The following is a 24,213-nucleotide window of genomic DNA, read 5'->3' on the forward strand; positions in this document are numbered from 1 at the left end:
GGTATGGTTAAAATGGTTATGTAAAATGTCTACAATTAGCATGTGTTTTCCTGAGAAATAAGGCTGGACAAATCTAGAGCCTCAGGGAAATGGGTAATAAGAGTGCTCATTTATTTCTCCCCAATCCAATTAGCAGGTTTAGGAGTCGTTCCTGTTCAAATCCTAAACTTATTGCTTCCAGTGATGGAAGATAGGGTATGAACTGTGACAGATGTTTTCACCTTCATGAAGCAGGGGACAGCAGTGAAATGCTGTTTAATGCAGGTTATTTGCATGTTGATCCCATGTTCAACACTGCATAAGTGATTAGAAATTGCAGTTAAATTCTCACGTAAACTGCCTACTGATTTATATGCTGAATAGCGGGATATCCTTACTCACAAATGAAATGATACCGAAAGATCAGCTCAGGGTGTGTTTTTTTTATGACTTTTCCCCAAATCTCAAGCTTTAGAGGCCATCTTCCATAATAAGGTCACTAGCTATTGAATCACTTTTTCTTATTTTTTTAACTTCTTTAGACTTGCTTTCCTAATATCTAAAACCCACCTCTTATTATGTTCAATATTTCCTCCATTTACTATTACAAATATGTGTGATGAACACCCAAGGTTTCTGCCATTCCACATGAACAACCAGTTATTTTCTGTTCTTAAGATGAAATCCAGAGACTACATAAGTTTGACTAGATCAAATTGTTAATAAAGTAAGCAATAAATTCCTCCAATACTCTGCTTTTAACAATATAAAGCTTTTTATTTTCATAGTTGACATTATAAATAGCATAGTGTTAAGAAACTTCCTAAATTCCTGTTACTGTGGCCGCATCATTTAATCTGTATGGGCTCATCCACTTTATAGTTTTTACCTTGTACAGCAGCTGTGGATATTAAATGAGGTCCCATCTACAAAGTACTTATAATGGGGCTAGCACATAAAAAAGTTCCATATTGACAACTCCACACCATATTCTATTGATTAAAGGACACATCTGTTTTACCCTTCATCATCTCTGTAATTACTACATCTTACAATGGATGTATTTTTTTAAATTTTTATTGGAGTATAGTTGATTTACAGTGTTGGGTTTCAGGTGTACAGCAAAGTGAATCAGTTATACATATATATATATATATATATATATATATATATCCATTCTTATTTTTTTATATATTCTTTTCCCATATAGGCCATTAAAGAGTATTGAGTAGAGTTCCCTGTGCTATACAACAGGTTCTTATTATGTATTTTATATATAGTAGTGTGTATATGTCAATCCCAATCTCCCAATTTATCCCTCTCCCCTTACCCCCTGCTAACCATAAGTTTATTTTCTACATCTGTAACTCTATTTCTGTTTTGTAAATAAGTTCATTTGTATGCTTTTTTTTAGATTCCACATGTAAGCAATATCATATGATATCGGTCTTTCTATGTCTGACTTACTTCACACATATGATAATCTTTAGGTCCATCCATGTTGCCGCAAATGGCATTATTTTGTTCTTTTTATGACTGAGTAATATTCCATTGTATATATGTACCACATCTTGTTTATCCACAATGGATGCATTTTAAAATCACTGTGTCCAAGCAGCAGTTATAACACAGTTTTCATTGCTAGTACATGTGAATTTCATTGTTATTTCTGGGAGCAATAGCAACCTCATGATATTTCTGCCAAAAACAAAGAAACAAAAACAGCTAAGGGCCATTTGAGGAAGGAAAATAAACCGTTCCTCAGTTGCTTGCTTAAACCTCTCATTCATAGACATCTTCTGGTATGATTAAAAATGCAACAGCAAGGGCTTCCCTGGTGGCGCAGTGGTTGAGAGTCCGCCTGCCGATGCAGGGGACACGGGTTCGTGCTACGGTCTGGGAAGATCCCACATGCTGCGGAGCGGCTGGGCCCATGAGCCATGGCCACTGAGCTTGCGCGTCCAGAGCCTGTGCTCCACAACGGGAGAGACCACAACAGTGAGAGGCCCACGTACCGCAAAAAATAAAAAAATTAAAAAAAAAAATGCAACAGCATCAGAACTTAGAAATAGGTACCAGTATCCTGGAAGAAAACGCTGGAGACAACAGGGGAACGCTCTTGAAGAAATCCTGCATCATGAACACGTTTGATGCCACAGAGATGATAGTGTAGGAGAACACAAACTTTGATGAGTGTGAGTCTAAAAGCTACTTGAAATATTTGGATTCTGAATGTAAAGAAATTTTAGGAATACCGTCCCTTTTAAAGTATGTAAAAGGGTTATATTTTTTAAAATTATGTCAATAAGTCATACAAAGCAATTTCAATAAGCATACAGTAAAAATTAGAGTTGTTAAAAAGTATTGTAGTTTAATTTGCAGCCATTTCTCTTTCTTTGGGACACATAAAATGATGGTCTATCCCACAGTCAATCACATCTTAGATTTGAAGAAATACGATATTATCATTACTACATGGCTTGTCCAATAATGCTATGGAAAGTCAGAAAGCATCAGTTGATTTTAAAACCCCTGTTTCTAATCACCCTAAATCCTAATTCATTGAAATAATCAGCACTTTGAAACTGTAATTAAGGCTTTCATTTTGAGGGATAGCATTTGAAAACACACTGGGTTTTCTCCATCCACAGAGTCTCAATGCCCATGTTTCCCCTGGTTAGCAATTACATAGGCTTTATTTGTTCCTCATTTTCATCTTCTCTAGTGAATAATAGCCTCTCTCTTTGAGGTCCTCCTGAGTGCCCCAAACCAAATATCATATATACCACATAGTTTAAATTTTAAGCCAGACCATGCCAAATGAGATAAGTTTACTATGCAATTTGCCTTCCTAGCAGTGCGCTGGTCACATGTGCTAAGTGGCAGGTATCATTGTTATTGTTAATTACAAGGAACAGAGAATGGTAAGGTTCCTGTTGGCACCATATCTAATCTGCTAATGTTGTCCATTTTTATAGGTGGAGCTCAGTGTCCAAATAGCAGTGCTTTGCAAGAGGTGCGCAGCTGTAATGAGCATCCCTGTACTGTGTACCACTGGCAAACTGGTCCCTGGGGCCAGTGCATCGAGGACACCTCAGTTTCATCCTTCAACACAACTACAACTTGGAACGGGGAGGCCTCTTGCTCTGTTGGCATGCAGACAAGAAAAGTCATCTGTGTGCGGGTCAATGTTGGCCAAGTGGGACCCAAAAAGTAAGGGCTTTAGAATGACAACAGTAAATCCTGTGGCCAGCCATGCAGGGATTGGCTTAGGCTTTACTTGCTTCATGAAAGGAAGCATTTGATTCTTATCATACCTGGCCTCAAGAGTAAGACTTCTTTGTTTTGAATGCAGCCGCTGATAAAGTTGTAACAGCTGGAGAGTCTTGTACCTGGGATCCATAAATTCTCTAGAAATCTTTCTATGTGATATCTACTTTCAGTGTTACAGTAGCAGTTTCTGCTTTTATTGAGCTAGTGAAGCAATGAAAGAACTGCTTGCTTTTGGTCTGGCTGATCAATAATGACAGTATATGAAGTCCTAGCAGTGGAGGTCATCCATGACCTCCTTTATATCCGTAGGCTATGGAGGCTGCCGACCTAGTTTAATTGGGCAGTAGCCTTCTGTGCTCTGCCTTTCATTTCCCCTAGAAAGTACTATATCAAAAATACTGAGGCCAAACTTATTACATCTTTTAATGGTTAAATGAATAAGCCGTTTATTCCCAAGAGAGAGCCTTAGGATAGGATGAGTGTTATAATAAGCAGAAAAACCATCAGTTTCTTACTGTAGTTACCAGTAGCGTAACAACAAGGCAAACGATTTGCCAGAGGGGAGGGCAAAGAACTAGAGAGTTGGCATATTGTATGTGCCTTGTGAGAAATATAAACAAAAACATGTCATAGCATAACTGGGCTAATTCTTTCTTAGACAAAGTTAATCAGTTATAAAAATATATGCCAAGGACTTCCGTGGTGGCACAGTGGTTAAGAATCCGCCTGCTACTGCCAGGGACACGGGTTCGAGCCCTGGTCCAGGAAGATCCCACATGCTGCAGAGCAGCTAAGCCTGTGCGCCGCAACTACTGAGCCTGCGCTCTAGAGCCCATGAGCCAAAACTACTGAGCCCGCATGCTGCAGCTACTAAAGCCCACACGCCTAGAGCCCGTGCTCTGCAACAAGAGAAGCCACCGCAGTGAGAAGCCCACGCACCCCAGCGAAGAGTAGTCCCCACTCTCCACAACTAGAGAAAGCCTGCATGCAGCAAGGAAGACCCAACACAGCCAAAAATAAATAAATTTATTAAAAAAAAAATATATATATATATATATATGCCAAGAGGAAAAAAGAACTCTTTACCTTTTGATATTTAGACAGCATAAATCTTTTAAAATTCAAATCATCTTAGCCATGTGAAACATGGAAAGTAAAACCGATAAGTTTGCATTGGTATAAAAATGGCCTCATAATTTCCAAATACTTGGCTAAGTGCTTAGATATCATGTGTGATCTTAAGCATACTACTTAACAGATCCTGGCTTCAGTTTTCAAAAATTTTTGAAAGGATTTAATGAAAAGAAAATGTAGTAATGTAAGCACTCAATAAACCTTAGAAACTGTATTTTCTCTTAAATATTTGAGATAGTTCTTAGTGTTTCAGGGAAAGGATAATAATGTAACTGACATATGACAAACTCCAGGGGATAAATAAGAATCCCATTATGAGTTGTTTTTTACTAATGGCCAGGGTTCTGGACATTAGCAGTATTTTGTCCCATACTTTATTTGTTTATGTACTTTGAAATTAAGAAATATATTAGAAAATACATGCCAAAAAGACTTGAATACACTGAAAAGCAATTCCACATGCTTAATAGGTAGCCCCAAACCAATATTTTAATAGAAATAATGCTAAAGTTGTAATGAATCTAACAAAGGATATTAATGTGCAGTGTATTAAAATTCAATAGCAGTAACAACAGAAGCGGAAGTCCCAAGTGCTGGAGAATTGTGGGTCTTTCTGGGACAAGCAGAGAGGTAGAAATATTCACTGTAGAGGGTTATAACCTGACCAACTTGTCATGGTACAGATTGGAGGGTTGTTGTGCTGAGCTTCTATGGGTAAGCTCACTCTGTTCCTATTTTGCAGTTAATCACTTTTTAGATGTTGCTGTTGGTATTTTCCTCACTTATGCAAACTACAAAATATATTTCTGAGCAGTGGATGTACATATGCACAAGCCTATGTGTGGAAAAGCCTGGTGGATTAATGTTATTAAATCATTGAGTAGAAAGGGTATCCTGAAGCTCCATGTCAGACCACCACAATAATCCATTAAAAATGTGCTTTACCCTTGCAGCCTTATTCAATGACCTGGATACAAGTATAGATTTGTCAAATCAAATGGGTTTACTTTGCCCTTAAAGTTCTAAAAAATTAAGCAAATACTGTGAATTCAAAAGAAAATGTTACTACCCTTATGCCTAAATACTAGGTTAAATTCAATGACTGCTTTTCAGTACTAGGCATTTGAAACAAAAATGCAAATAGAAACCTTGTTTTAAACTCCTCTTAATAAAACAGATTACTGTGCAATGGTAAAATCAATGTTATTGATCTTATCTATCCTCCGAGTAACAAACTTCAACTCCTATCACATCTGTTTAATTTGACCTTGAATAAGATTTGGGGGAAAATCAATTCCTTGATTTAAACCACAGACACTAAATACAAACAGTACAAAGGAGAAAAGAAGCATGTTGACTGAACCAATTGCCTCACCAAAGGAAGTCTGAATTCATTTTACTGGATGTAATCTAGGCTGTATAATTTATCTTTGTGTGTTCATTTAATGGCTTTGTTTTTAGTAATTTTTTTCTCCACAGTTAACCAAGTATCTTGCTAAGGAAATTTCTAAACCATATAAAACAGAATTTTGGAGGTTGTCAATGATAACGTAAATTCCGTTGATTTATTGAGGGCTAAAATTTGAAGAGCATGTAATTGAGTAATGCTCTCCCACTGTTAAAGTTATAAAACTGCCTCATTGAGGAGGAGTGCTTCCAATAATAATTACTAATCAATAATTCCATAGTTTCAAAAGAATTAACAGGATTATATGTGGGTTTTGCCATATAATATTTCCTGGTTAAGCATGTAGGTTAAGTTATAATTCTAGTGATTTATAAACTCAATTGTAAAAAAACGTTGCCTTCTATGATTCTCATCTGAATTTCTTTGCCGTCCATGACCTTGAGTAGGCATAGCAATTAGGAAAATCCAAGCCTATACTCAACATAAACCAGGGAGATAATTTCTTTTTGAAATGTTGAATCCAATATATTTTTTTTAAATCCACTTTCAGATAAACCCTAGTGTTACAGAATGAGAGAGAAAGGCATGTATCTGTATAGCTGAATAGAACATAATACTTCTGGATGAGATAGGATATGTAGATAAAAAAATTATAGATATATTAAAAATGAAGTGTCAGCAAAGCACTATAAAGAAATTATGAGAAGGAAATGAATGATGTTGGTTTTTTCACTCATAGTTCAGTTCTGAAAACCTGATTAACTTACTTGTCGAAAGAGTTTATCTTGACTTAACAAAAACTTTGGCTTCTTCTATGGGGAGTATTTTTAAATCCCATTTTTCACTAATTTGCCAAATTATTCCAGCAACAGTTATACTGATTGTTCGGTTTATTTCTTCACTGCTTCTTAGCTTACTTGTCAGAGATTGATATGACCTCAAAAGAGAATTTCTTAGGAATCAGAACATTAAGTACTTTTAGTTACATGAATTATGTTATTATATTTTGTTGTCATAATATACATCTTCTTCTAGTGTTCCTGACCAACATTTGACCACTCATGATAGTAGAATCAGACTGTGAAGATGCAGAGAAGAATTGGAAAATGTGAAAACCATGTAATAAGTATACAATAAACAAAACAGTATATTTAAAACTCATATATCAGCTTCCTAAAATTATCTTTTAGGAAGTGAAAACCTTATATAGTGTAAGACATTTCAGTGTTTTGTCATTATTTTTCTCTTGTTTTCCTAACAATATATTTTTGGTGTATTTTTTTTAAGTAATAATAAATTTTACTCTACTTTATGTCAAGAACACAGTGTTTTATTTTTCTTTAAATTACTTATTGGCTATTTTTGTTTTATTTATATTACTCTTTTTGTTCTAAAAATATTGTAATTTATAAAAATATTTAAAACCCAATAATTTAAAACTAGGAATAAAATGGAAGAAAAGATAAGAGTAGAGACAGTGAATGAAACCAGGAATACAGCAAAAATTGTTTATCTTAATGAGCTATACACTTTTATTATTTTTTTACTTACTTGTTATGAAATACTTAGCTGTAAATACAATATTGGTTTTTGAGCATATACTATGTATAGAATATACTCCATTATAAATTTATTTTGTGCTAAACATATTTTGTAAAAATAAAGTGCAGAATAACCTGGAAGATTATAATTGGCAATAAGCCTATTTAGTTATACAAAGATGTAGCCTTGGGTCCTTAAATTGGTAATTTGAACTTCCATAAATTTCTTATAAAGCATGTTGCAAAATACAGATTTATTAATGGAGAGATTGTTATAAATGGATAAAATAGAATTATTATATTTTCTTCTACATAGCACAATTACTATAATTAAATTTACACTTCCTGCCTTGAGTTTCAGTTTGGAATAATTGTTTTGGTTTTATAGCCCTTGTCAAAAGCAGAAAGGATCCTAGAGGTTAAGTTAAATAATACAGATTGATGCCTGTTTAGCAATTTCAGCAATAAAAATTCTAAAGATACTAAATTACCTGGTTTTCTGGATTACTGTAGAGGTCTAGTAGTTTCCCTTTGCTTTTCCCAGGTGTCCTGAAAGCCTTCGACCTGAAACAGTGAAGCCCTGTCTGCTTCCTTGTAGGAAGGACTGTATCGTGACGCCATACAGTGACTGGACATCATGCCCTTCCTCATGTAAAGAAGGTATTATCTGCAGAGTTTTGAAGGAGGTTCACCTAGGAACCCTCTCACTGGGACCTCCAAGTTCCTTTGGTTGAGCAATGTTTTTATTCTTACATGGGGCTGGCTGTGTAATCCTGGTTTGGCATGAATGCCATAAAATTTTGGCTTCCTTCTAGAAAATAATACAGCTTTTAGAGTACCAAACAAATGAGTTTTATGCCAAGACTGACTTAAATAACTTTATACTATAGATCAAGGTGAAAGGATTCTAAACTTTATTAATAATGTTTCCTTTAACATTGATTCTAGAAGAATGTATAGTGGCCTTATGTATTTCAAAAAGAATATAGAGTGATCTTCTCAGTACTCATGGCTCTCAACCTACTTAGTGGCAAGAAATAGCCATGGGACCAGATTCAGTACAGTTTCAATTATATGACCCAAAGGATGGGAATAAAGGAAAGAGAAAAATGATCAAATTGTACCTCTGCCAACACTTAACATGACATGAGGCATTTACAAGACGAGGATTTGTTCCCAGTTTGGCTTGTTTTTGCTTTCATTACCCACAGACAAAGACCCTTTAATATCATGGCAGATACTTTGTTAATTCTTTACCCTCCAGGATAGGGTCCTTTCTCATTGCTGCTGAGAAAGATGTGAGCATTCTCCAGGTGACTTATGCAGTAAGTGATCACATTGTCTCTCAGTGTCACAAATGACACTGTCTCCTATTTTTTATTTTACTCTCCCGACAAATAGAGACAGCTTTTCTTCAGTTCCTTTTATGCTTTTACTTTTGCTTCTTGACTCTCACTAGAGAGATTCAATTTAAGAATCAACTTCTAGGGCTTCCCTGGTGGCGCAGTGGTTAAGAATCCGCCTGCCAATGCAGGGGACACGGGTTTGATCCCTGGTCCAAGAAGATCCCACATGCCGCGGAGCAACTAAGCCCGTGTGCCAAAACTACTGAGCCTGTGCTCTAGAGCCTGTGAGCCACAAGTACTGAGCCCAAGTGCCACAACTACTGAAGCCCGTGCTCCGCAACAGGAGAAGCCACCACAATGAGAAGCCTGTGCATGGCAACAAAGAGCAGCGCCTGCTCACCGCAACTAGAGAAAGCCAGTGCGCAGCAACGAAAACCCACCGCAGCCCCCCAAAATATAAATAAATAAATAAAAATTAAAAAAAAGAATCAACTTCTAGTTTAACCACTGTTTTAAATCACCAGAATTATTTTTAAATCCTGAAGATATTACATAAGATTATAAACTTAATAATGGATAGTTTTTACAGTGTGATGATTTTATATAGTTGAAACATGAGTTCCTTTTCATGCTTTTTCTGTTTTAAATACCCTTGAAATAGCAAATAAATTAAACCACATAGTGCGCAAGAATAGAAAATGTTGATTTGAAAAGTCTTTTAAGGCATTTTAAAAGCTTTTGGGACAAAAAGAGTTAGCATTAACTCTTTAAAAATGTTAGTGGCATTAATCTTATTGATAAAGTATTGACAATTTTATCCAGATTTTCTTCTTTTATCCCTTTACTTTCTTAAAAACTAAACATATGCTATCCTTTAGTTTGATCATAATCAGCAGTAGGACTGTAGGTTAGTATTTCTCATAGGGTAGTATTTCTGTGATAATTGTTGTCTATTCATTGCTACAATGAAAAAGCTTATTTATTACATGGAATTTATGTGCTTGAAAATTTTATGCTGGATGTTTTATACTTGATGTTTTCTATTGGTATGAGACAGCCCATTTACTAACAATTCCAAAACATAGGCAGTTACATTTATAATGACATGATTAATAATCTCACACAAATTTAACATTTGTAAGTAAAATTTTTGAAAGTAGAAAAAAAATTGCCTTTTCTTTATATTGGGCAGTTCCTTATTTTGAGTAAAATATTTCAAAATAACTGTTCTTTTGGTCTAAAGCATTTCAAGAAAATAAAATAAAATAATAAACTAGAAAAGGTTTCATTAAATTGATTCTAGGATAGACACTCCTCAAAATGAGAAATCAGGTAAAATTGTCTCATTTCATTAGAAATAAGATATTTTGGAATATCCCAAACTAATTTGAAACTAATTTGAGATATTGGAATATGTCCAGGAATTAAGAACCAATTTAGTAGTCTAAGAATTTATCTTATTATGTATTATATATGTCTGGAAAGGGAAGAATAACAGATATAACTTACTCCTTTAAAAAACCTATCATTGAAAATTAATTTTTTTTAATTTTGTTTTATTTTTTTATACAACAGGTTCTTATTAGTTATGCATTTTATAAATATTAGTGTATATATGTCAACCCCAATCTCCCAATTCATCACACCACCACCACCACCACCCCCACCGCTTTCCCCGCTTGGTGTCCGTACATTTGTTCTCTACATCTGTGTCTCAGTTTCTGCCCTGCAAACTGGTTCATCTGTACCATTTTTCTAGGTTCCACATATATGCGTTAATATATGATATTTGTTTTTCTCTTTCTGACTTACTTCACTCTGTATGACAGTCTCTATATTCATCCACGTCTCTACAAATGACCCAATTTCGTTCCTTTTTATGGCCAGGTAATATTCCACTGTATATATGTACCACGGCTTCTTTATTCATTCGTCTGTCAATGGGCATTTAGGTTGCTTCCATGACCTGGCTATTGTAAATAGTGCTGCAATGTGTCTTTTTGAATTATGGTTTTCTCTGGGTATATGCCCAGTAGTGGCATTGCTGGGTCATATGGTAATTCTATTTTTAGTGTTTTAAGGAACCTCCATACTGTTCTCCATAGTGGCTGTACCAATTTATATTCCCACCAAGAGAGCAAGAGGGTTCCCTTTTCTCCACACCCTCTCCAACATTTGTTATTTGTAGGTTTTCTAATGATGCCCATTCTAATTGGTGTGAGGTGATACCTCTTTGTAGTTTTGATTTGCATTTCTCTAATATTAGTGATGTTGAACAGCTTTTCATGAGCTTCTTGGCCATCTGTACATCTTTGGAGAAATGTCTATTTAGGTCTTCTGCCCATTTTTGGATTGGGTTGTTTGCTTTTTTAATAATGAGCTGCATGAGCTGCTTATATATTTCAGAGATTAATCCTTTATCTGTTGATTCATTTACAAATATTTTTTCCCATTCTGAGGGTTGTCTTTTTGTCTTGTTTGTAGTTTCCTGTGCTTTGCAAAAGCTTTTAAGTTTCAGTAGGTCCCATTTGTTTATTTTTGTTATTTATTTCCATTACTCTAGGAGGTGAATCAAAAAAGATCTTGCTGTGATTTATGTCACAGAGTGTTCTTCCTATGTTTCCCTTTAAGAGTTTTATAGTGTCCAGTCTTACATTTAGGTCTCTAATCCAGTTTGAGTTTATTTTTCTGTGTGGTGTTAGGAAGTGTTCTAATTTCATTCTTTTACATGTAGCTGTCCAGTTTTCCGAGCACCACTTATTAAAGAGGCTGTCTTTTCTCCATTGCATATACTTGCCTCTTTTGTCATAAATTAGTTGACCACAGGTGCAGGGGTTTATCTCTGGACTTTCTATCTTGTTCCATTGATCTATATCTCTGTTTTTTGTGCCAGTACCATACTCGCTTGATTACTGTAGCTTTGTAATATAGTCTGAGGTCAGGCAGTCTGATTCCTCCAGCTCTGTTTTTTTCCCTCAAGACTGCTTGGCTATTCGGGGTCTTTTGTGTCTCCATACAAATTTTAAGATTTTTTGTTCTAGTTATGTAAAAAATGCCATTGGTAATTTGATAGGGATAGCATTGAATCTGTAGATTGCTTTGGGTAGTATCCTCATTTTCACAATATTGATTCTTCCAATCCAAGAATATAGTATATGTCTCCATTTGTATCATCTTTAATTTCTTCCATCAGTGTCTTATAGTTTTCTGCATACAGGTCTTTTGTCTCCCTAGGTAGGTTTATTCCTAGGTATTTTATTCTTTTTGTTGCAGTGATAAATGGGAGTGTTTCCTTAATTTCTCTTTCACATTTTTCATCATTAGTGTATAGGAATGCAAGAGATTTCTGTGCATTAATTTTGTATCCTGCAACTTTACTAAATTCATTGATTAGCTCTAGTAGTTTATTGGTGGCATCTTTAGGATTGTCTATGTATATTATCATGTCATCTGCAAACAGTAACAGTTTTACTTCTTTTCCAATTTGTATTCCTTTTATTTCTTTTTCTTCTCTGATTGCCTTGGCTAGGACTTCCAAAACTATGTTGAATAATAGTGGTGAGAGTGGATATCCTTGTCTTTTTCCTGATCTTAGAGGAAATGCTTTCAGTTTTTCATCATTGAGAATGATGTTTGCTGTGGGTTTGTTGTATATGGCCCTTATTATATTGAGGTAGGTTCCCTCTCTGCCCACTTTCTGGAGAGTTTTTATCATAAATGGGTGTTGAATTTTGTCAAAAGCTTTTTCTGCATCTACTGAGATGGTCATATGGTTTTTATTCTTCAATTTGTTAATATGGTGTATCACATTGATTGATTTGCATGTATTGAAGAATCCTTGCGTCCCTGGGATAAATCCCACTTGATCATGGTGTATGATCCTTTTAATGTGCTGTTGGATTCTGTTTGCTAGTATTTTGTTGAGGAGTTTTGCATCTATATTCATCAGTGATATTGGTCTGTAACTTTCTTTTTTTGTAGTATCTTTGTCTGGTTTTTGTATCAGGGTGATGGTGGCCTCATAGAATGAGTTTGGGAGTGTTCCTTCCTCTGCAATTTTTTGGAAGAGTTTGAGAAGGATGGGTGTTAGCGCTTCTCTAAATGTTTGATAGAATTCACCTGTGAAGCCATCTGGTCCTGGACTTTGGTTTGTTGGAAGATTTTTAATCACAGTTAAAACTTCATTGCTTGTGATTGCTCCGTTTATATTTCCTGTTTCTTCCTGGTTCAGTCTTGGAAGGATATACCTTTCTAAGAATTTGTCCATTTTTTCCAGGTTGTCCATTTTATTGGCATAGAGTTGCTTGTTGTAGTCTCTTAGGATGCTTTATACTTCTTCGGCGTCTGTTGTAACTTCTTTTTCATTCCTAAGTTTTTTGTTTTGAGTTCTCTCCCCCTTTTTCTTGGTGAGTCTGGCTAATGGTTTATCAATTTTGTTTATCTTCTCCAAGAACCAGCTTTTAGTTTTATTGATCTTTGCTATTGTTTTCTTTTTTTCTATTTCATTTATTTCTACTCTGACCTTTATGATTTCTTTCCTTCTACTAACTTTGGGTTTTGTTTGCTCTTCTTTCTCTAGTTCCTTTAGGTGTAAGGTTAGATTGTTTATTTGACATATTTTTTATTTCTTGAGGTAGGCTTGTATTGCTATAAAATTCTCTTAGAACTGCTTTTGCTGCATCCCATAGGTTTGGGATCATCATGTTTTCATTGTCATTTGTCTCTAGGTATTTTTTGATTTCCTCTTTGATTTCTTCAGTGATCTCTTGGTTATTTAGTAACGTATTGTTTAGCCTCCATGTGTGTGTGTTTTTTATGTTTTTTTCCCTGTAATTGATTTCTAATCTCATAGCATTGTGGTCAGAAAAGATGCTTGATATGATTTCAATTTTCTTAAATTTACTGAGGTTTGATTTGTGACCCAAGATGTGATCTATCCTGGAGAATGTTCCATGTGCACTTGAGAAGAAAATGTAATCTGCTGTTTTTGGTTGGAATGACCTATAGATATCAATTAAATCTATCTGGTCTATTGTGTCATTTAAAGCTTGTATTTTTTTTATTAATTTTCTGTTTGGATGATCTGTCCATTGGTGTAAGTGAGGTGTTCAAGTCCCCCACTATTACTGTGTTACTGTCAGTTTTATAGCTGTTAGCAGTTGCCTTATGTATTGAGGTGCTCTATGTTGGGAGCATATATATTTATAATTGCTATATCTTCTTCTTGGTTGATCCCTTGATCATTATACAGTGTCCTTCCTTGTCTCTTGTAACATTCTTTACTTAAGGTCTATTATATCTGATATGAGTATTACTACTCCAGCTTTCTTTTGATATCCATTTGCATGGAATATCTTTTTCCATCCCCTCACTTTCACTTTGTATGTGTCCCTAGGTCTGTAGTGAGTCTCTTGTAGACAGCATATATATGGGTCTTGTTTTTGTATCTATTCAGCGAGCCTGTGTCTTTTGGCTGGAGCACTTAATCCATTCATGTTTAAGGTAATTATCGATATGTATGTTCCTATTACCGTTTTCTTAATTGGGGTTTGTTTTTGTAGGTCCTTTTCTTCTCTTGTGTTTCCCACTTAGAGAAGTTCCTTTAGCATTTGTTGTAGAGCTGGTTTGGTGGTGCTGAATTCTCTTCGCTTTTTCTTGTCTGTAAAGTTTTTGATTTCTCCATCAAATCTGAATGAGATTCTTGCCAGGTAGAGTAGTCTTAGTTGTAGGTTCTTTCCTTTCATCACTTTAAATATGTCATGCCACTCCTTTCTGGCTTGTTGAGTTTCTACTGAGAAATCAGCTGTTAACCTTATGGGAGTTCCCTTGTATGTTATCTGTCATTTTTCCCTTGCTGCTTTCAATAATTTTTCTTTGTCTTTAATTTTTGCCAATTTGATTACTTTGTGTCTCGGCATGTTTCTCCTTGGGTTTATCATGTCTGGGACTCTCTGCACTTCCTGGACTTGGGTGGCTATTTCCTTTCCCATGTTAGGGAAGTTTTTGAGTATAATCTCTTCACATAAATTCTCGAGACCTTTCTCTCTCCCTTCTCCTTCTGGGACCCCTATAATGTGGATATTGTTACGTTTAGTGTTGTTCCAGAGGTCTCTTAGGCTGTCTTCATTTCTTTTCATTCTTATTTCTTCAGTCTGTTCCACAGCAGTGAATTCCACCATTCTGTCTTCCAGGTCACTTATCCGTTCTTCTGCCTCAGTTATTCTGCTATTGATTCCTCCTAGTGTAGTTTTCATTTCAGTTATTGTATTGTTCATTTCTGTTTGTTTGTTCTTTAATTCTTCTAAGTCTTTGTTAAGCATTTCTTGCATCTTCTCGATCTTTGCCTCCATTCTTTTTCCGAAGTCCTGGATCATTCTTCACTATCATTATTCTGAAGTCTTTTTCTGGAAGGTTACATATTTCCACTTCATTTAGTTGTTTTTCTGGGGTTTTATCTCGTTCCTTCATCTGGTACATAGCCTTTTCATCTTGTCTATCTTTCTGTGAATGTGGTTTTTGTTCCACAGCCTGCAGGATTGTAGTTCTTTTTGCTTCTGCTCTCTGCCCTCTGGTGGATGAGGCTATCTAAGAGGCTTGTGCAAGTTTCCTGATGGGAGGGACTGGTGGTGGATAGAGCTGGCTGTTGCTCTGGTGGGCAGAGCTCAGTAAAACTTTAATCCACTTGTCTGCTGATGGGTGGCGCTGGGATCCCTCCCTGTTGGTTGTTTGCCCTGAGGTGACCCAACACTGGCGCCTACCCAGGCTCTCTGGTGAGGCTAATGGCAGACTCTGGGAGGGCTCATGCCAAAGAGTACTTCCCAGAACTTCTGCTGCCGGTGTCCTTGTCCTCACGGTTAGACACATCCACCCCCCACCTGTGCAGGAGACCCTCCAACAGTAGCAGGTAGGTCTGGTTCAGTCTCCTATGGGATCACTGCTCCTTCTCCTGGGTCCTGATGGGCACAGTACTTTGTGTGTGCCCTCCAAGAGTGGAGTCTCTGTTTCCCCCAGTCCTGTAGAAGTACTGCAATCAAATCCCACTAGCCTTCAAAGTCTGCTTCTCTAGGAATTCTTCCTCCCGTTGCTGGACCCCCAGGTTGGGAAGCCTGCCGTGGGGCTCAGAACCTTCACTCCGGTGCGTGGACTTCTGTGGTATAAGTGTTCTCCAGTCTGTGACTCATCCACCCAGCAGTTATGGGATTTGATTTTATTGTGATTGCACCGCTCCTACTGTCTCATTGTGACTTCTCCTTTGTCTTTGGATGTGGGGTATCTGTTTTTGGTGAGTTCCAGTGTCTTCCTTTCGATGATTGTTCAGCAGTTAGCTGTGTTTCTGGTGTTCTCGCAAGAGGGAGTGAGAGCACGTCCTTGTACTTCACCATCTTGAACCAATCTCTCCTTAGCCTTCTTCTCCTGATTCTCTCAAAGGACATCAGTTACTTGCTAGGGGCTAATATAGGGATCTGGGCCCCCACAGTGATCCACTCTCCAAATGGCCAGTGAGCACTGACAGCCACAGTGGTCAAAGTCTTGAGGCAGGGGAATCCATGGTGCAGGTGAGGGACCCCAGGGTCTGGTCTCAGTGATTTCACTTACAGTAGGATCTTGAGCAAGTCATTCCATTGGGTTGCTGTGCATGGCATGAAAAATATCAGGTTTGAAGAGTTCTAGATTCAAAGATACTATAAGCCAGGGCATAAATCAGACAATGATGAATGCTAGAAGAAAGATAAATAAGGGGAAGGAGGATCATGAGTTAATGAATAGGGGTGAAGTTTCATCAAGTAGCATGATTTTTAATTTGATCTCTGCTGATGATTTTTACAGTTCGAAGAGACTGATCTCTTCTCTGACCATTTATAAAATACAGAAAATTTTTTGTGACAAACTGTGATAACTTATACAAGGCAGTTAAAAAAATTTTTAGCAGGGCTTCCCTGGTGGCGCAGTGGTTGAGAGTCCGCCTGCCGATGCAGGGGACACGGGTTCGTGCCCCGGTCCGGGAAGATCCCACATGCCGCGGAGCGGCTGGGCCCGTGAGCCATGGCCACTGAGCCTGTGCGTCCGGAGCCTGTGCTCCGCAACGGGAGAGGCCACAAAAGTGAGAGGCCCGCGTACCGCCAAAAAAAAAAAAAAAAAAAAGAAAAAATTTTAGCAGATAGATGAGGGAACAAATAGATTTTGAATACTGTACATGTGTTTATTAAATTAATACTCATCTGTGATATGCATAAATACTTATTGCATTTCTAATTTATTGATTACTGTACTTAACTAGCACACTGATGGCCCCGCAGAGAAGAACTTCAAAAAAGCTTTTGATCTCATTTAAAATGTAGAACTCTTCTACATAGATCAGTTAATGTAAGACTTACATGATTCAATAACGAGATTTAGTGGTAAAACAGGAAAAGCTCTAAGGAAGAGACAGGGAAAATATTAGGGAACAGACATTAGGGAAAATCTTGTTAAAAAAAAGGTAAAAGAGGCCTTTTTGAAAGAGAGAATGCATAAAAGAATCCCAAGTGATCAAAGGCATCAGGAGAAGTCTTAGTGACCATGAAAAAGATGTGTTGTTCGAAAGAAAGTGGGATCCAACCCAGTGGAGCTTGGAGTGTGTCGAGGAGAGTCAAGATGTGGAGTTGGAAAGGAGAACAGAGGCAGGTTGTAGAAGACCAAATTAGATTTACTCATATATAGTAGGACACAGGTTTTAGTTTTCGAACATAAAAATGAGTAGTGAGTTTCATGGTATAATGGAGTCAGTGGACTTTGAATCAGCAGATCTGGTTTGGACACCTATCTTGGCCACAAAGCAGCCAAGTGACCTTAATCTCTCCAGATACTTAATCTCTGCAAGCCTTGGTTATAACATCTTTGAGTTGTTATGTGGCAAAAATGAAATAACATATGGTAGAGTACTCTATGCTTTGTGAACTGTAGTTCAGCTACAGCTACATTATTTGTTGTCTATAGTGATTATAAGTTCCTGTAGGAAAGGCACTACATAGTGCATATGGTCAGAATCTGGTAAATGTTTTAACTTGATGTATTGAAAGCATTTTTTCTTAGAAGTTCAATTATGTTGCAATATGTGGAAAGTATTTAGGTCATGTAGTTAGCTTTTCATTATTTGGTATGAAATGGAAATAAGGCAAGCTTCGTTGAAATTACACTGACTTCTGTGTGCAATTAAAAAATGCTTAAAAATTTGAATGTTCAAGGATAGATGATAGCAAACAAAAATTAATTCAGGAATGAGGTGGTTCTTTTAAACTTAATTCTGTAGGTAAAATCTACATTTTGTAAGAGTTTGAACTTATGAAAATGTAGAGCTACCCTCCTTTTTAAGTCACTTTAAATAGGTAAAATTACAGTATAGTATTGCAGAAAATGGGACAGAGTAGCTTAGGATTCCAGGAAGAACAAGCAGAGTAATTTGAAATATTATTCAGCCCTCTCTCATGATGTGCCTTGAAAAATCAATGCTGGTAAACATCAGTATTGAACAGAAAGTAATTTAATCCTCAAACCAGTGTACTTGTTAATGTTTCCAAATTTTCATAAATCTTTACAAAGGGCTTTATTAAAGATGGAAAATATTTATGCATATAAATTATTTGTAACTCTAATCTTTAAAAAATCAATACTTTTGATCAAATAATACACTTGGCTGCTCAAATTGTGTTTGCTGCTTTTTTTCTTGCTAAATTTATTGACTTGACAGCTAGCAGGGATATTGCAGAGGCATCTTTTCTACCTTGATGCCCTCAAACAGCACTTTGCTAGAATTACCCCTCAAAGGTCCAATAACTGCCTTTACATTTGACTTCTTGCATGAAACGTTTCCCTTTCAGTTTCCTCACTGTGCTGCTGCAGCCTGCCATCCGCCTCGCTTCCAGCTTAACCCATCTTAGTTTTGCCTGTCCTTTAAATCCTTCCATCAAGGAACTTCTCCAGTGAAACTTATCTTGAATGTCTTAAGATATCTAAAAAGTGCTGTAGGTTAGTGAGAGATTACATATCCTCTGAGTCTCTATGGCCCATTACCACATAAATGTTTTCTGAATATATAATCCCTTTTTTCTCTACCTATCCTAGGTAGGTATTGTCAAGTATAAACACTATAGGATTATTCCTTTATTTTTCCCGTGCTTATTATTTCCAATGAACAAAATGATACCTTATTTTTTTATTAATACTAAAGAACAGACTTAGTACCCATGTGCATAATACTCTAAGGAAATGGATATAAAGGAAAAGAAAATGCTAATTTATAATCCAGTTGAGAAGAAGTGAAATAAATGTGTTTGTTCATTCAGCAAACATTTATTAAGACTTTACGCTGTGTGACCACTGTTCTAGGTGCTAAAACACAAAGATAAATGGAAATTATGTATGTATCCCCACCTCATACAATAAATTGGGTGTAAATATATGTGGGAAACTCTGAAGATTGTAAAATTCCACACTTGCCAACTCAAGTTATTAGTTAGGAGCCTTCCACTTTTATTAATTTATTTTTTAACACGTACTGTAGCTTTCCCTTTGTCTGCACACTGATTTGAGGGCTCTGTAACTGGTAGAAAGTGCTGTTTCTTTGAGTGTACGCGTAATTTGCTAACTGCGATCTGAGAAGAAACAAACCTCCCAGTGGGTAGAAGCATGGATGTCATGACACTTCCTGTGTAACCCCATTAAACTTCCTCTCTAGGTGTTATGGCTTTGGAATGTTCCACTTTAATCAGGTCACAATCTCTCTACTGTGGGCTGTGCAAGGTTAAGGTATTTGAACTTTTTTATAAGAATAAATGGATTCCCATTGTGGAATCTATTATGGAAGTGAAAAGAGTCATCATGGCGTTATATATCAAGTACAAACTTGTGGAGATTGTGATGAGAAGGCACTAGAATGTTTCAGAGTTTTATATTAGGTGACTTTTTTGCTTTCAAGTCAATAAACAAAGTAGAATTGAAACACTAACATTTGCTTGCTGCTTCCCAAATCTGAACAGCCCTGGGTATATACCAGGTGATATTTAGGTAGTTAATGACCAGGAGCTTCAGTCTATATGGTGCCAGTGATGCTGCTCTCATTGTCCCCTCTAGTCTTTGGATCCCTTGGCCTCAATTCTATGTCTATTTTTTATCTGCAGGTTAAAAAGGGTTGGAGAGTTATTGACTCTTAAGAATTTCGACCACCTGGGAAACAAAGACCTGCTCCTCTTTGGTCTTTCCGTCTTTTCCCTGTTAAAAAACAAACACACGCCTCCCGCCTTCCCCCAGTGCTAAACAAATGATAAGAATGCTCATTTAGTTTGTATAGTCTTTTAAAAAGATTAAAGACAGAGCATAAATATAAAACAAAAGGAAAAATAATAGATAATAGTGTAAAAAAAAAGCATGGAGTCAGTTAGTAAATAGGGTAGAGGGAGGGGAGAAGAAGAGAAAAATTATAATATAAAATCAAAGTTAAAGTAAGCTCCTGCAATTGAGAAGAAAATTAGCTCTGAGATTCTGGTGAACAAAGCAAAAAACAGAAGCACAGTGCATTCTTAACGGATTGTCAAGGGAAACAAGATTTTTCCTAGCTCTAAATTATTAGAGGAATTTATCACATGGGCCTTAAAATAAGGGTCATTGAACAATATAATGGATGGAGATAGCATTACCAATTTTATTAAAAGTCCTATTGGCACTTCTTCGATCTTTCTTAGATAAATTATTCTTAATATGTAAAAGCTGCAGCTGGCATTCAAACTATTACTGCTACAGTTTTTAAAAGTCTAGGACAATATTTCCAAATACTTTAACTCTCTGCTACCCACTACCTCCACCCCCTAGTTCCATACTTCATTACCTGTAGTATTCCAACTATTCACTAAAATAGTTAATGCAGTCATTAACAGTACAGGTTTCCCGCACTATAGGAATAATCTTAAAAAGTTACATGCAAATTCTAGAATCTTAAATTGGGACATCCATGGTCAGTCATTCCAGTAGATCTCAAACTTAGCTGTTTATCACTGTTTCCTGGCAAGCTTTGTAAAAATCAGATTCCCACATCCACAGATTCCCACATCCAGCTCCCAAGAGATTCTTATTTAGTAGTTCTGGGTACATGCCGAGAAATCTGCTTTTGGTTTTTGGTTTTTATTTTTTCAAAGAAATTCTCCTATGTAGTCAGACATTTAGGAATCACTAATCTGATCCATTCTCCCATTTAATACAGGAATCTTCAAGTCACGCTGCTAGGAGTCAGTGGCCAGACTGTGTTGAGGGATATCCTGACTTCATGTCAAAGGATGTTCCATTACTAGAAACTTCTATTTGTCAAATCATATTTTTCTACGAACACAATGACTTTAAGGATATTTCATTTCAGTTCTGATTAAACTTTCACTGTTAGGGGCTGCTAACCCTTCTAAATTTCTCTGTTTCTGTAGTCTACATATCTTGAGAAAACATGTAAATGCATCAGGGGAACTCTAGTAAAGTAATTCTTTAGGGAATTCTTTTGTAAGCAAATTCATGACATATGGCTATTCATCTTTAAAGTGTATATATTGTAAGTTGTCAAGTATGTATTTTATTAAAGTTGTCAAGTCTTATATATCATCTGTTTCTCATACTAAAAAATTCTGAGCATCTTTATATCAGCAATACTGTCAATTTGATATCTTCATTGAAGGTAAATCTTAATTATTTCCATTGTTTTTGTAACATAATTTGGAGTAACCTACTTATAGTAATTATCGCTATTTTGAATGCTTCTCTAAAAATTCTGCCTCTAGGAAACGACTTTCATTTCACTACTTACAGCTCGGATGTTTAGGATGTGACCTGAATTAAAGATCTTAAAGTGTTTAACATGAATAATAAATGACTAGAATAATTTACGAGTTATACATTTCAAATTAAGTGAATAACAAAGAAATAGAATTTCACATTAAAACATTGAATATATTCTCCTAAGAAAGATTCATTAGATGTGTATGAGTCCCATGTGGTAAACAGGGCTATATGAAACGGCATGAAAATAAACTTAAGGCAGAGAAAAACAGATTAATTAGATCTGTCATATTTCTCAAGGGGGAAGAAGCATACAAAAGAGCAGTTACGTTGTAAGTGAGCATTAGGAAGACTAGCTAACTATGGAACTATTTTCTCCATTCTTCACATTTTTAAATATACATTGATTGGCTTTCAATACAAGCGGTCTTCGGGAGAATTTAGGAAATGACTAGACGAGGCCTCTCAGTCAGGGATGTCAAAGCACATGGAGCTGGAAGCAATGTAATTTCTTCACACAGGCTGGTATTTGGAGATTCTTTCATCAGTGCAGAGAACAGAGGTTAAAAAGCTGCCTCATTCCAGGGGACTCCGGAATCAGGAAGCAGACTCGGCACCGGGTCATCATTCAGCTGCCAGCCAATGGAGGCAAGGACTGCACGGATCCTCTCTATGAAGAGAAGGCCTGCGAGGCCCCTCAGGTGTGCCAAAGCTACAGGTAATGGAGTGAAGGAAAAGCCTTCTGAGCGATGCACTAAGCAAAATACTTCAGGTTCATGGTTTTTCTGACAATGAGAAAAGGAAGCCAACGCTGCCTGCAGACTCAGGGGAGTTGAGGATGTTTATGACTGCGGGTCCCATCTCTTGCGTGTTTTAAAGAGCTGCTTTGCTACTGAAATCATCTCCAGGGACACAAATACTTGCGTAAACTTCCAAGCTGTATTAAAAGCTTTCGGAGCTTGAAGAGTTTCTTATGTTGATATAATCTATAGAAAATGCAGAAAAGTGATTAATAATTATGAAACATATGCTTTTGGAAGCAGTTCTTTTCGCTTACAGGAATAGCCTAAGCCTTCCTCCCCTGGCTCCAAAGAGCACCTGTTCCTCATAAATGCTGGCATTCTGGGTCATGAAATGACATCTTTGTCTCAGTGATGTTAGTAAGATGTCTGTTTTGTTGAACATGTGTGGCCACCTCAAGGAAAATTAAGGTTATTGAAGCTATATGTCATCATCTTGATTATTAGAAAAAAAATTTTTCATAACTATTAAAAAAAGTACCTAATTGAAACTTGATGTGGTGAATAATTGCAGTCCTGACAACAAATGAAATATTATGGCATCAGCTGATGGAATGTGTGATCCCAAAATAATAACTTAAGATGAAATTGATGGCAAATATTTCATCTTAATTTATCTGTGTTTAATTCTGAGATGACAAACAGTATAACTGCATGCTTTCATGATGAACATTAACTGTTAGCCCAAACTTATTTATTTGGGGGATTTGTTTTTGTGAAGTGTGTTATAAATTGCAGCTTCTGAGTTACCCCTACAGTGCTAATCAAAAGAGCACTATATATACAAAAGGCTCATGCATTGAACGCAATTTTATAACTTGAATGTAAAATAAATATACCTTTCTAAAGTGGAACACATCACTTCTGGTACTATCTGGATACATCTGCTGGCAGTCCTAATCATTAAAAAGGCTAAATGTGGGACTTCCCTGGCGGTCCAGTGGTTAAGACTCTGCGCTTCCACTGCAGGGGGCACGGGTTCAATCCCTGGTTGGGGAGCTAAGATCCCGCATGCCTCATGGTGCAGCCTTAACAAAAAAGAAATAAAAATAAATAAAAAGGCTAAATGCTATCAGTAGAGTCTGTTCCTTTAGAACTTGACAGTGATGGACTCTTGTCTCCACTGCAGTAGGAAGTACTTTTATATTTAGTGCTGCCTTTTATAATTCCTTGATGAAGATCTAAATTAAATTTAGATAGGACTTTTTTTAAATAGATCTTTATTGGAGTATAATTGCTTCACAATACTGTGTTAGTTTGTGTTGTACACCAAAGTGAATCAGCTGTATGCATACATATGTCCCCATATCCCCTCCCTCTTGAGTCTCCCTTCCATCCTCCCTATCCCACCCCTCTAGGTCATCACAAAGCACCCAGCTGATCTCCCTGTGCTACGCTGCTGCTTCCCAGTAGCTAGCTATTTTATATTCGGTAGTATATATATGTCGATGCTCCTCTCACTTCGCCCCAGCTTCTCCCTCCCACGCCATGTCCTCAAGTCCATTCTCTATGTCTACATCTTTATTCCCGCCCTGCAACTAAGTTCATCAGCATTGTCAAATAAATTCCTGTTTGCAGTGGTCAAAGTTATGCTTCCTTGGCACTGTGTCTCTGTGATTTACTAGTATGTTTGCTTCTTCTCTATGAGGCTTCTGTTCTTTCCCTGTAGGTGGAAGACTCACAAATGGCGCAGGTGCCAGTTAGTCCCTTGGAGCGTGCAACAGGACAGCCCTGGAGCGCAGGAGGGCTGTGGGCCCGGACGGCAGGCAAGAGGTGGGAGGCCCCATTCCACGTTGATTTGCTTTGCATTTCTCCAACAGCACTAACTTAACCACTAGCTTGAAGAGTTTGTCATTTTGATGCTGTGCTAGGCAAACAGAGCAAAGCAGTTAAGAATCTGCTACCACCCATTCTACCTTACACCAGAACATGGAAACCTG

At 36.8% G+C, this 24,213-nt stretch overlaps 1 protein-coding gene across 6 annotated transcripts in view; it reads left to right on the forward strand.

The window, feature by feature from the left end:
- Window positions 1-24,213, forward strand: part of THSD7A (thrombospondin type 1 domain containing 7A) — a 713,490-nt gene that overhangs the window by 615,886 nt on the left and 73,391 nt on the right. For all 6 annotated transcript variants that reach the window (XM_029233858.1, XM_029233859.1, XM_029233854.1 and 3 more), the window contains 4 exons: window positions 2,958-3,192; window positions 7,880-7,995; window positions 22,059-22,191; window positions 23,943-24,046. In XM_029233858.1, coding sequence (XP_029089691.1) covers window positions 2,958-3,192; window positions 7,880-7,995; window positions 22,059-22,191; window positions 23,943-24,046 — 588 coding nt within the window. The remainder of the gene's footprint in view (window positions 1-2,957; window positions 3,193-7,879; window positions 7,996-22,058; window positions 22,192-23,942; window positions 24,047-24,213) is intronic.

Source organism: Monodon monoceros, unplaced genomic scaffold, assembly GCF_005190385.1.
Source record: "Monodon monoceros isolate NGI ecotype Baffin Bay Population unplaced genomic scaffold, NGI_Narwhal_1 Super_Scaffold_2, whole genome shotgun sequence".
Classification (NCBI taxonomy): domain Eukaryota; kingdom Metazoa; phylum Chordata; class Mammalia; order Artiodactyla; family Monodontidae; genus Monodon; species Monodon monoceros.